The sequence below is a fragment of the Bacillus rossius genome, chromosome 7 (genome assembly GCF_032445375.1).
Source record: "Bacillus rossius redtenbacheri isolate Brsri chromosome 7, Brsri_v3, whole genome shotgun sequence".
NCBI lineage: Eukaryota > Metazoa > Arthropoda > Insecta > Phasmatodea > Bacillidae > Bacillus > Bacillus rossius.
The window spans coordinates 22,226,212-22,239,654 of record NC_086335.1 but is presented as its reverse complement, the minus strand read 5'-3'; the positions used below and the strand labels follow the sequence as shown (position 1 = coordinate 22,239,654).

The window sequence follows — 13,443 nt, the reverse complement described above, 5'->3', positions numbered from 1 at the left end:
TTGCATGATGCAAATAGGTCGTAATTAAGTCGAAGTCAATGTAACTGTAAAAAAAAAACACTGCCAAATTATCAAAAGTGTATAATGTGTAAATGAAAGGGGATGCTTGGTGATGAAAATTACCAGCAAGCCTGGCAAGTGGCCAACGTGGTGGATGTTGTCGTGAGTTGTCTGGTTGCTCCGTCAATGCCCCCCCCCCCCCCCGATGCGGAGGACAGCGAGCCCCCGAGCGCTCACCATGGCGTCGTGCGGCAGGCGGTTCATGAAGTGCAGGGTGAGGCGCCACTTGAAGAGCGTGTACCACAGCGTGCCCTGGTAGTTGTCGCCGGCGTTGAGGAACACGGCGTTGGGGCGGCTCGCCAGCAGCTCGGTGGCGGCCGAGTAGAGGCGCGCCACGCCGCCCACGCAGGGCGCCGCCTCGCACGAGCCAGAGCTCCAGCTCGTCTCCTCGAAGCGCGCGTGGAAGTCGTTCATGTGCACCACGGACAGCTCGAACAGCTGTCCCGGCGTGCTGGCCGCTGAGGTGTCCGGGGCGCTGGGCGCCAGCAGGCAGCACGCGGCCAGCACCGCCACCTGTCGGCACACCTGGCCTCGTGTGCCCGTGGGTTCAGTCGGGGCCAGTTTACATTGACAACTGCAGGGTATCTCTGCAATGCTTTACCACAGTGTGGAGAGAAGGGAAAACACAATACCCTCTCGCGTGGACCCGGGAATAGAATATCCCCCAAGCAAATATTTACCAACACCAGGTCGAGAACACAACCCATGACCTATGTCCAGCCTGCCAGTAAATTCAATCACTGAATCAGTATCGGAGTGCCTTAATTAATAAAATAAATGATAAAACTGACATCAAAAATAGTTTATTCTGTCTGAAACAAAAATCGTAACAGTAACTAATGAAAGTACTACACACAAATGTTCTTGACGATTGCATGAGTGCACGCCATCGAAGCCGTGATGCTCGCGTTGTTAGCTTGGACGTGCGACAAAATAAAACGCTCTGATATAAAAGTACATCTTGAGCTATCTCCTGGAAAATCGCGGCACTGTGAGTAGAGAGATGGAATCCCGCGCATGATCTCACGGTCGAGTGTCCACGTGTCGTTTGCTCGAGGCAACAACACTAGCGTTGCGGGAAAAGTGGCGAACATATATAATCGGCTATTAATAATTGTCATAGAGCTTGCCGATAGTTAATTTAATATATTTTAACAAATATACTTATATTTTGTAAGTCGAGTTAGGTCCTTACCCACACATTTCTACGACCAAACTGATACCTCCTCCCCTCCATTTACGAACACGATCGTAGACTTTTTACAAGGAACCCACTTAATTAATAGCCTTTAGGTGACCACACTCTGTACGCTTTATGCATACTAAAAGACCACTAAGTTAGACGCTAATATATATGTGACCCTACTCGGTAAGATTTTATATTATAACCTTTAAATAAAATGACAAATTAGTTTTATACTCTTGCAAGAGTTCGGATGAATTGCAGAATTATATTTTACTAGCTAATAACCCGCGGCTTCGCTCACGAGTATGGTCAAAACCTTACCATTGAAATAAAAGTATGTAATTAATTCCAAATATTTTTTACTAAATAAATAGTCACAAACTCTCAAATGCATAAAATTATAATTCATTACAAAACTGTTTAATAATTTTTACTATAGTTAAATCACATTTAGGCCTACCTCCTTTTAATTTATTGAGGTAGACAATTTAAAAAAAAAATTACACGCACCTATTTTATTATGCCATCGTTTACACTAACACTTATATTTACGATGGTTAAAGCTATGCTAAGGATAATAAAATAGTTTCGCCTATTTACAAATACCTCCCATCTTTTAAAGATACTTGATACAATCTCATCTTTATTTTAAATGTAGAATACAGATATCATATTTGTTATCCAACGTATTTGTTGATTCTTAGTTATGCTAAGTATTGCTTAAACATGATTCACAAATTATTCTACACTATTCACGCACGGATGCCAATGTAAAAATTCACAACTTAGTAAATATGGCAATATCAATGCAAAAACTATGCAATTCATTGCACTAAATGAAAGTTTATTTTAGTTTTTTACCTCTAGTTATAATTGAATTCGACGTGTTTGTTTTGTTTTTAAAAACAAAGTTGTCTGTAAAGTCGGTTTACGGACGATAATTTTACATGATAACGTCATAAGAAAACATTGATGAAAAATTGCATACTTTTTAATTTTCAAATATTATTTACAGTTATTGCAAATTTAATTTAAATAATTTGTTTAAATATAATCACGAACAAATAGTTATAGAAATAAACTGAAATCAAATCAATGTAAATAAATTGTTAATTTGAAATGACGAAATTTGACAAATAAATCAAATTTTTTTATATTGCTGCTTTTAAAAAGCTCGCCTTAACCTGTTTGATATTACAGAAGATTTTCTCGCACGGTGGTTGGCCGGTTCTTGCACGTTCGGCTCAGGCGGAACGTGACAATGAGTCATGCTTTTTCGTGCGTGCAGTAGGCGTTCATCGATTTATAAGACGTTATCACGTCAAAAATGTATTGGTTAGCAAAAATAACTTTGACTTTATAAACAAATTAAATTAGTTGAAAATATAAACCAAGAAAAATCAGTTGGCACCTGATTGATTTTTCTTTTCCTTGTACGTCAAAGTTTTACACTAAAACTGGACAGAAATGAGTGATTATCGCGAAAAAAAAAATATCTGTATAAACCGGAGACATCGCTACTATATTGTGTTAAAGAACGACACATGACAGCCATCTCAAGCTAACACTTCTTACAATAAACCATGTTTTATTTTTATTCTCTCAGGTAATGGTATACAAGATTTATTCCTATTAGGGTTTTAAAGTTACTACTGTAATTACATACGTGTTTATCTTTGTTATGTAACGTAATTATAGAAACATACTACCGCCTTTAATTATTGCGTGTATTAAAATGTTGTTTGTGAATACTATTTTAATGTATAGCGATGTGTTGCAGTGCAAATTATAGAAGATAAATATTAAAATAATTTATAAAATCACTTTTTTTTCAAAGACTGCTATATGATAATTGTTTATTGTTTTCGTTTATTTGTTAATTAGCGAAGCCCTCTCCACTAGATGAACAACGTGCTTCTGGGTATCAAGTTATAAGCACTCCTGATCTGTTCAGGCTGTTCAGACTGTTCAAGCTGCGCCATTACGAGTGACTGTGTTTCTTCCAGAAACACTTATTTTATCCACATGCTGAATGAGTACTCAGTAGTTACTTGATGCTTCTATCACCCGACACATTCCCAAAAGGTTTGTTTTTTATAGATTGTACTTAAATAACCATAATTTATAAACTAATTGCACCAAAATTAAATAGTTTTCATGAATATCTCTTGCTATCATATTACATCATTTTTATTACACTTCAGTAAATAAATTTATCTGCTATATTTTATATCATGCCAAGACTCTTTTAAATTATAAATATAACGAAAAATTTAATCTTTAAGACATAACTTTATATCTTTTAAGATGTAATCAAGTCCACACATTTTTTAAAAAATATTTTATTATGTCTCAAATAACATTTATTATTTATCGAATAGTATCAATTATTTATAATTGCAGTTATTATTAAGCTGCTGATGATAATTTTCTTAAATAAAAATTACAAAAACTATTTAAACTTTTCTTGCTAAAAAAATATTTTAGTAATTATTGTATGCTTTTTAAAGTTTTTAAAAACTGAGGGTAAAATTATGTATTTTACCCAAGTATATTTACAATTTATTTAGGATAAGTCCAAGTTCTGATTTGAGTCCATAAAATTACTATATATATATATGTGTATATATATGTATATATGTGTGTGTGGTTGTGCATATTAAAAATATTTAAGAGATAAAAAAGAAAATGATAAATCTAACGTGACAATGAGTTTTTGTGTATGTCTTAATATTCTACAGAATTATTATGTAAACATTTAAAACGCTTTATGATAAGCTTAGACCAAGTTTTCTGCATTCCTTAGGCTTTGAATAGCCTCGAATTTGTAACGTTTACACAGGTATAACCAAAATTATGTTGTAATTTACAATATATATTTTTATTCCAAAAATAATAATAACTTTGAATAGTGCTCTTATTTAATAAAAATTATGTAAAACAACTACACAATGAATTTCATTAAATAATTAGTATGTGTCAATGAATGCTCAGTGCCTTTATTTCATATAATTATATTTATTAGTAACTCGTCAGTTGCCAATAGAATTATTTTTATCTTTTCGATGGTACAAATTCATAAATGAGCGAACACTTCATCTTAATTAACCAATAAAAATTGGCTACTTTTTGATATAAATTTAATTTTCGTAGTAACGTAAACACCGTTTATATTTAGTGATATTCTTATATTACAAATGGTTCTTACTGAAACGGAAATTTCAGTATTTTATTAACATTTAGGAAGTCTCAGGCGATTTGCCACGTGTAATTATTATTTTTTTTAATGTTTAATTTTGATAGTGTCATCTCGCAAAGCGAAACACGCTACTGCGTCCGAAACTAATTACCCAACCTTGAAAATGTACATAACGGCGGGAACAAACTGACTCTATTGGCTACGCCCAAAATTTCCGGTACAAATTGCGACTCACGTGATGCGCTCGGTAAGCCATTCTTGGTCAGCGTGGTAGTTCGTCAGCGCTGGAGGAAAGGCGAGACACGCGCACTCTCACTTATAGCCGCGCACTCTCACGTCCACGCTCAACCGCGCTCACTTTCGTGACGCCACCCGACGGTACGTCGCTGGTATCTGATGTCACGTGCACATTTTACCTACATACCTCTCCTCGGGCCCAAAGTGACTCTTAACCTGCCATCGACCTTGGCTAGACACCGCTGCCAACGCTTGAATGTGAAAAACCCGTCGTTTTACGGTATCTTACTGGGAATAAAAAAAAAGAAGGAAAAAACTAACCTCAAAGCATGCAAGCGTGCCTACATTACCGCGGCTAATGTTACAAAGAACATCGGTAGATAACACGATACACTGCAGTTATTCTGCCAACTGCTGCGGTAAATGTCTCCAAATTTGCGCTAGACGATAATTTATACAAGTCCGCGTTCTTATTATGTATTCCAGTACGTGAGCTTTCTCTTTAGATAAGATATTCGCTACTCATTCCGAGCGCGACCGGAAAATGTTTATGCCAGACAGTTACCAGCACTGACGGGGATTCCAATTTTACCCGTCATTTCGATTTATCGAGTCGGTCCGTTATCGATCGCGGGCTTATATCGAGTAGAGTTTGTTGGAGCAATCGAGTCGCGGTGTGTAAAGTTTGTGAACGTGTACAAGCAAACATTTAGATCTTAAAACCCACAACGAGTTTATGACCTTACTGAATGCTTCGTTTGTTTTAGAACTGACTATCTCACATCTTTTAACCTTTGCATCGCCGATATGAAACCTTCGTATGTCACGCACTTACATAACTCAAGCTGTTTAGTTTGACTGTGTACTACTTTAGTCCATGCCAAACAATTCCATTTAGGTTACCACTTAAAATATTGATTCAAATGTAATTAATTATTGAAACTACGCATTTCTTAAATAAACTTACATAATACGTACGTAAAATGATTTAATCCAGTGCTGCAATGAAGACTGGAAAAGTCCTAAATCTTACGTGACTCAAATATCAGGCAAAAACACTTACCGTCAGACACTTTTTTTCTTGAGTTTGGAAATTAAGAAATTTTTTCCTCCCATGTTCTAACTAATCAGATATGTAAAAGTATTCTTCTTAACTAAATCGTATATTTTGATTGCCAATTACTTGTTTTACTCACTTAGCTCTACGTGACCTCTTTACGGATAGCTCGAAAAATTTTCGATTTCTTAAACCAAGTGTTACCCTGATAGTACGAAAATTACGAATATAGTTCATATAATTCAAGGGAACCTTACAAGTAATGCCATACGTACAAATTGCGCTTGCATTTGTGGCCACAGTAACGTTTACAGTCATCAGATATATTTTTTTTAATGCAAAGTTTAAAGAAGTAGTACAATAAATAATAGCGAGGGGCCCGTTGACATTATTATCCCCCGGGCCCTGGATTTCTCTCAATCTACTATGTGGTTCACAGATTGAATATATAAGCAGACCGCGGGTGAGGGTTGCTTAGTACCAACATTTCTTGGCCAATATCTAAAGGGCCTACAAACACTTGACCAATCAGTGTCAAGTATTCGTTTCCAAAAAAAAAAATCATCAGGACACAGATTAATTTCTTTCATCCTGGGCATAGGATTTAGTAAAAACATTTAAAGAAATGTATTTATTTAATCAAATTTTATTCCAGGAATAATTTCTTACTAACACAAATACACATTCAGTGTTTTCTCCCAGCACGTGAGACGTTATGGGGACCACCGAGTGTACGTGTTGCTAGGTAGGAGATGATAAAGAGATGCGACGCTCGTTAGGGCATAAAGCTTAACGCGACATCTATGAGCGTGTCTTCGAACCAGCCAGCACGCCTCCCGTCACGCAGTGAGCATCTGTGTGACTTCGAGTGACTTATCGCGGTAGGGTTAAAGTTTAAAACCTAACAAAAGTCTCTATGTTTGCTTTCAAAGTTCGTTACTTCAATTTGACGTTTGCACTGTATATGGCATGTGATACAATTATGATATCGTGCAGACACAATGATAAATTACGTACATAATATTTTTTCCACGTCCCATTTAATTAGCCTTTATTAGTCATGATAGCTAAGCCATTTGCGCATGAATTTGTAAACGTCAAAGCGCTCAGGATGGCAACTAATACCTAAAAAATTACAACTACGTGTTAGCACAACTACTTGAAAGGAATTAGGCAAAATATATAGCTTACTAACTGATTTCTATTTTTAAAATTTAATACGAAACACTCAAATAACGTTTTTGTGGTACAAAGTTTTTCTAACTACAACGTAGGACCTAATACTGTGATAAAAGACATAACTTTAACATTGTTTATAATCTGACTTATCTATGTTTCATATATAATTTCTTCACGCCTAGTTATGTTAGATCCTTGTACAGGGGTTGTGAAAACCCAACCTATTAATATGCAGTTATAAATATGATTACTGCACTGGTTGCAATATAGCTAATAAGAGGATGAATTAAGCGACCAATAGTAGGACAAGAGTATAGGAGCATCCAAATATTTTTAACAGCTCAAGACTGCGTCAACATGATTCACATCCGAACCAAATATAATAGTTGGAGGAAACGGGACCTCCGTGTTTATAATGAGACGGGATTAACTCATAGCAGAAGAGCGGTGTGGCTAGAAATATCCTTGCTAAATCAAGGAGAAGTTCACAAGCTGGCAGAAGCTGGTTTTGTGATTATTTTCTTAATTTTTTATTATTTTATTTTTTATTATTTTCTTTGTTTTTTGGTTTTTTTTTTTGTGATCTTGATTTAGTGAAACGTGAGTTAGTTTTCTCCATGTGCTCATGATTATTCTTGGCAATATTTTGTTATCTTCTCTTAGTTCTTCTGGTCATTCATGGTGACGCTTATGTTGGTTTTCTCCGTGTTCTCATGGTTATTCTTGACGAGACTTCCGCTGATGTTATCCAAGTGCTTCTGGTTTTTTCTAAGAAATCAGTCTGTGCATGAAAAAATGTTTTTAATTAATGAGGCATTCAATTTTATTCAGGGTTTCGTATAAATTGCTGAATTCCTGTTACTGAATCAGGACTTACAATATGTTCAAGCAGGTCGTAATTGAACCAATTTAAAACGTTCAGTTAGCATTTGGCATTAATCACACAATCTAATATGGATCTCAGTTCGTTGTCTACAGCTGAATCGGAAGGATACCTTTGTAGATACTGCAGCAAGAAATTTGTCCTTAGAAGGAATGCTTGCGTTTAAAAACCGCTACGCCAAATTATAAGTTTTGATCGTTGTGACAGGTTTTTTACACGAATTGATAGCTTAAAAATACATGGCAGAACTTGTAAAGCCAATCCCACTTACGATATATAGGTCATCGGTAAAGATAATATGCTAATGAAGAGTGTGCTGCATGATGTAAATAATTTTCATTGTCTTGAACGTGATTATGTTCATAGCTCTCCTGATCTCGACAAAGAACTTAAATTGAGGGACGCTGATGGTTTAAGGAAGACTGAAACCAATGGAAGTATCATCACCATGAAAAGTAAGTATACATTCAAGCCCATCGCAAGTTGATCCTCCATACTTTGGAATAATGATAATCCACTAAAAAAAGAAAGCTTTAAGACGCTGACGAAGCTTCCACGTCAACGATTTAGAGTTTTTACAGTAATCCAGGTAAAGACACTGACTTCTGCGCTGATGATGATAGTGATTCTGAAGCCGATGACCCGATAGAAGACTGTGCTGAAGCACCTAAAGCAGGCAAGATCGAAGACTGTGATGAAGCCCTGAGACCAAAACGATGGAAACGATGTGATAAAATAAATTATTCTGTTAAAGCTTACGATGATCACTGGGACGATAGTGATATTAAAATTATTTATAATAAGCATGCAAGGATGATGACAGCATCAGAAGAGATTGATTATGCATCATGAGAAGATCCTAACATATTGGTCGACAGGTTAAGACTTGTTTGTACATGCTTCGCTTTGAGCAAGAAACTATTCGCACATCAAAGAAGTAGCCTTCATACTCAAAGAACTGAGGTTAGCTGGCTACATACAATAATGGCTTATTTTACCTGCATTTGTATAAAAAAATATACTATGGAATTAAAAGTGATTGTTTTTATTTACGAAATCAGATTTCTAACTAAGCCTGTTCTCGTGACTGCAAATCAATGTGTACATTACATGTTCATTGAATTTTCGGTGTGTTCATTGATTGTCCTGTGTGTGTGTACTGTGAGCCATTGCTTTTACTATGTGTGTTCATTGTGTGTGTACTGTGTGTTCATTGCATGTCCAGTGTGTGTGTCCTGTGTGTCCAACACGCATTTTTGTGTACTGGGTGTTCTTTTTGTATGTAGCCTACTGTGTGTTCGTTGCATGTCCAGTGTGTGTATAGAGTCGATTGAATGTGTGTAGTTTTTGTTCATTGCATGTCCAGTATGTGTGAACTATATTTTATTGTGTGTGTACTGTGTTCATTGAATGTCCAGTGTGTGTTCTGTGTGTCCAGTTTGTGTACTGTGTGTGTACTGTGTGTCCATTGTGTGTATTGTGTGTATTGTGTGTTCTTTTCTTGAATGTGTGTCGTTAGTTAAATCTGTATAGTCAAATCTGCAGTAGCTCTGAATATTACTGGTTCAAAACCTCTTTGTCTTGATAAAACATTTTTTTTAGGTATTCTTGGTCCTTTAGTAGCGTAAAACATCTGCTCCAACCTACCCGGCCTGGTGACCGCGCTGGCAAGTGTGTAACCCAAGTCAAGCACATCACGAGACAACGTGTGTGCGCAGTGTTAGAGCAGGCCAATTTCAAAAGTGAGCATATCTGAACACATTTACCAAACACCACTTGCTTAGCATGATTTTAAATTTTAAATTATATATATATATATACAGGTAACTGGTTTAGAGACATCACCACGAACTATATACTGCAGCGTTAAACCATCTTATACGAGATGTTAAGTCATCGAAGTGAACGAAATACTTGATAAAAATAATTTCATGGACGTACGCCATTGGTGGTTAACACTTATAGAATAACCTCCAAAATAGACATCAAAGATGAATATATAAACACACGGATGACAAGACAATATTGGTTTGTTCTCCGTGTGTGTGTGTATGTATGCATGCATGAATGTAGGAATGTATCTATTCATCTTTGTTGTATATAATTTAGGTTTATTTTTATGACCACCTGCCCTATAGCGGATTTCCATGAAGTTGTTTTAAATCAATATTTACCATTGCAACAATCATTTAAAGAACGAACAAACAAACATTTGACTCATTATATGAAATAGTACAATTTGAATAATAATGAGAAAAACTAATATGTTAGAATTTCGTATTCTATGTTAGTATTGAAAATTTTTTATTTTTTATTTCTAATACTAACATAGGCATTTTTAAGGCAAACCATAAAATTAACTTTTGAGCTAAACAATTATTAAAATTATTATTGTCGCCCTACATAACTTTAAAAGACCATAACAAAACCTTAGCGCACATATTTTTTGGTTGACATTCAAGTTACATATTAATTTTATTAATATGTATATATAATTTTACTAAAAATCTTATTCAACGAATTAACACCACCACAGAATAAATGTGTATTTGTGTTAGTAAGAAATTATTCCTGGAATAAAATTTGATTAAATAAATACATTTCTTTAAATGTTTTTACTAAATGTACTGATTTGGTTTTGGTTACCAGTTGAAATATATAAATGTAAATAAAAAAAAGTTTCTTTATTTTTGTCATAAGTTTGGTTATCATAAAATTTTCTTGAGGAAAATGTTGTTTGGTTAGTTTATGTTGTATATAATCTAAACAAAATGATTTAATTCTAATACATTGAATCAGTGAGTAATAAAGAATCAAAAAGACCTTACCATTTATATATTAGTTGGGTAACCTAAAAAAAATACTGTGAAATAGAAACAGCAAACCACCGTTTAGCTCATAAAAGCCAGTCCAAAAACAAATGAGTTTTGAAACGACTTTTGATTCTAAGTAAGAATGACTCCCTGTCCATACGAAAATGTAGTTGAAAAAGTTTTATATACTAAAAGTAAAACATTTTGGCCAATGGGATTTTACCTCTCCGTATTATTATGACTTGCATTAAAACTCGGGCATAAGTAGAAATTTGTTGGTATGAATTGTAGCATGTGTGCTACAGCCTCTACCTTTGATAATGTTTAGGTTGGCAGAAATGGTTAACTTATTTTATTAACCTTTTCGGATGCCCTGGTAATAAGAGTTATTTTGGATTTAAGTTTGTTATATTTTGTTTTAAAAAAAGGAAATTGTAATTCTTGTTTAGTCTTATTATTTTTAATTTTAAGATTTTAAGTTATTAAATTGGTCTGGAAAGTTCAAGGACAATACCGAATATTTTGGTAATCGCTGCGCTAGGCGGCGCGCGTGGAGAACAGCTGAGTGTGTGACGTCAGGACAGACTGCGAGCGGCAGTCGCCTGGTGGGCCCGGGCGGGCGCGGACGTGAGTAAAACGCGGGTTGGCCATGGTGATGGTTTCACGTCGAAGTGACTTGCCGGTCGAACATCTGAATACGAGTGTTCCAATTTTTGAAAATGAACGGGGTTCATATATATAATTTAGAACGCGTTGGTACGATGAAACGCGAGGGGTTGGTGAGGCGTGTGTGAATGTCGCAAGGATTTTCCAAGGATGAATTATGTGCGCCAAGATTCCAAGACGGTATGGCGAAGGATTCGTCATATCCGTACAATCACCCGCAGCTAAGATAACGTGTTATGGCAAGGGTTTGCCATTAAAAACACTCGTGAGCAAACGAGTGTATTTGTTGACCGGACATCACGACGTCAAAAAAGCAAGTAAGTGCCAGCCGTGCCACCGCCCCGTTGACCCCTTTGACCCCTGGTGCGAAACCATAATTTGTGGAATTTTGGGATTTAAATTAACGGACTTATAACTTTGAAACTGGGATTTTACGTTCAGCCTGTTCATCCAATCCCTGCCAGACGTGGAAGAAAAAAAGGCGTCGACCGTTAGAAAATGACTTAACTGAGAAGGGCTTGTTAACCCATAATTTGTAATTAGCTAAATTTTTATATATTGATTTGGATGCTAATGTGTGTTAATTTTTTGCTAGATTTCATTCTGTTAATTGGTATTTACAGTAGTGCTACGCCCGGTGCGTATTTATATTTGTTATTGTATTAATATGTTCTTATATATTTTTAATGTCTTTTTGGTAATTACCTTTAATTTTTCGGAGCTTCGAAGTATATGATCAAATTATACTTTTTGGGGGGAATCGTTAAAGTATTTTTATTTAGTTTTATTATATAGCAATTTTTTTATAAATAGTTATAGGGTATGTATTTTATGATGGATGCGCCGATTTGTGATGAAACGATTTTATGGTACATTTATATATATAGTTATTAAATGTTGCCATATACATTTTGCGTCTTTTTAACTTGCTGTCTCCTCTCACTGTTCGCAATCTTATTAGTATTTTTTTTTTTTTTTAGCCTGTCATTAGTTTGGGTTTTAATATTTTTTGGGTTTACCTGCACTCGCGGTACGGGGCAATATAGGAGTTTACTGTGTCGCGGGTTGCGGAAGTTGTTTGGTTTGGCCGGGGTTTAGGGCCAAACTTTACAGAATAAACTCCAACAAAGATATGTGGTCAAAAACGAGTTTCTGATTAAGTAATATAAAACATATCGGGGTATGAAACAGGCTTCAGGCTGGGAGAATATCTTACTTGGTTAACTTAGTTGACTTAGTTGTGGCTGCAGCAGGTACATTGTCAATGGTCTTGTTTTGACAGACAAGGACAGTGAGACTGCCCTCGTGGATCTCAGGTGTAAACTTGCCGAAGAAGAAGAAGAAGAAGAAGAAGAAGAAGAAGAACGTGTTTGGTTTGGTCCATAGGAAGCAACAGAAGTGGAGGCACTTTAGCTTCGCTAGAACGGAATGAGAGACGAGGAAATAGTGAAGTTTCGCTACAAACGTGATCTAACCTTAACGGAGGCATTTAACTATATCTTTTTTTATTTAACTATATCTTTTTTATTTAACTATATCAACTGGTTATACAAAAAGCCATTATGTTTTTCTGCACCGTTCCGAGTTTAACTATTGATAATGTAACATTATGAAGAGATAAAAAACCATTTTCATTAATAATAACTTTTAAAATGTTGAATTTTTGTTGCTTTGTAGTTGAAACGTAATTTTCTCGTTTTATATTTAACAAGAATTCCTGCTGTAATAGGTTCTCATTTTATGAATGTTACATTCTCACGACTTTCCGGTCAAAAGTATTTCAAAAAGTGTATCTTAAAAAAGCATAGAATACATATTGTTGCAGATTTAATCATAAACAAAGAGGTATTTTCTAATTTTTTTCTACATTTTAACAATTTTAATTTTATTGGGAAATCTTTTTAGCCCTGATGTGTAGCTATTTTTTACTTCTTCCTCTGTAACTCAAAGCCGTTCCAACAGCTTTCAGATACCAGAAGAGCTTATCTGAAAATTTACACTCTCTGTATTTAGAGTGCGTTACTGATGCCACGTGGTATTGTCTCATGAACCGGCATGGGTGTTACAGATGAGACAGGATAGCCTTCAGCATGTGTGTAGGGAGTGAGTGTGAGTGAGAGAGAGAGAGAGAGCAGTAATTAAGTTTCTTCCATGGTCTCTCTT

At 35.5% G+C, this 13,443-nt stretch overlaps 1 protein-coding gene across 2 annotated transcripts in view; it reads right to left on the bottom strand.

Annotated features, from left to right (window-relative positions):
• LOC134533719 (apyrase-like) overlaps positions 1-5,005 on the bottom strand; it is a 42,730-nt gene extending 37,725 nt beyond the window's left edge. The window contains exons 1-2 of one of the 2 annotated variants that reach the window (XM_063371301.1): positions 4,681-5,005; positions 238-573 (exon numbers count right to left, since the gene is read on the bottom strand). In XM_063371301.1, the coding sequence (XP_063227371.1) occupies positions 238-573; positions 4,681-4,701 (357 nt within the window). In that variant the 5' untranslated portion in view covers positions 4,702-5,005. Of the gene's footprint in view, positions 1-237; positions 586-4,680 lie in introns of both variants that reach the window. The other variant, XM_063371300.1, reaches the window with a different exon arrangement.
• Between the last annotated feature and the right edge of the window lie 8,438 nt (positions 5,006-13,443).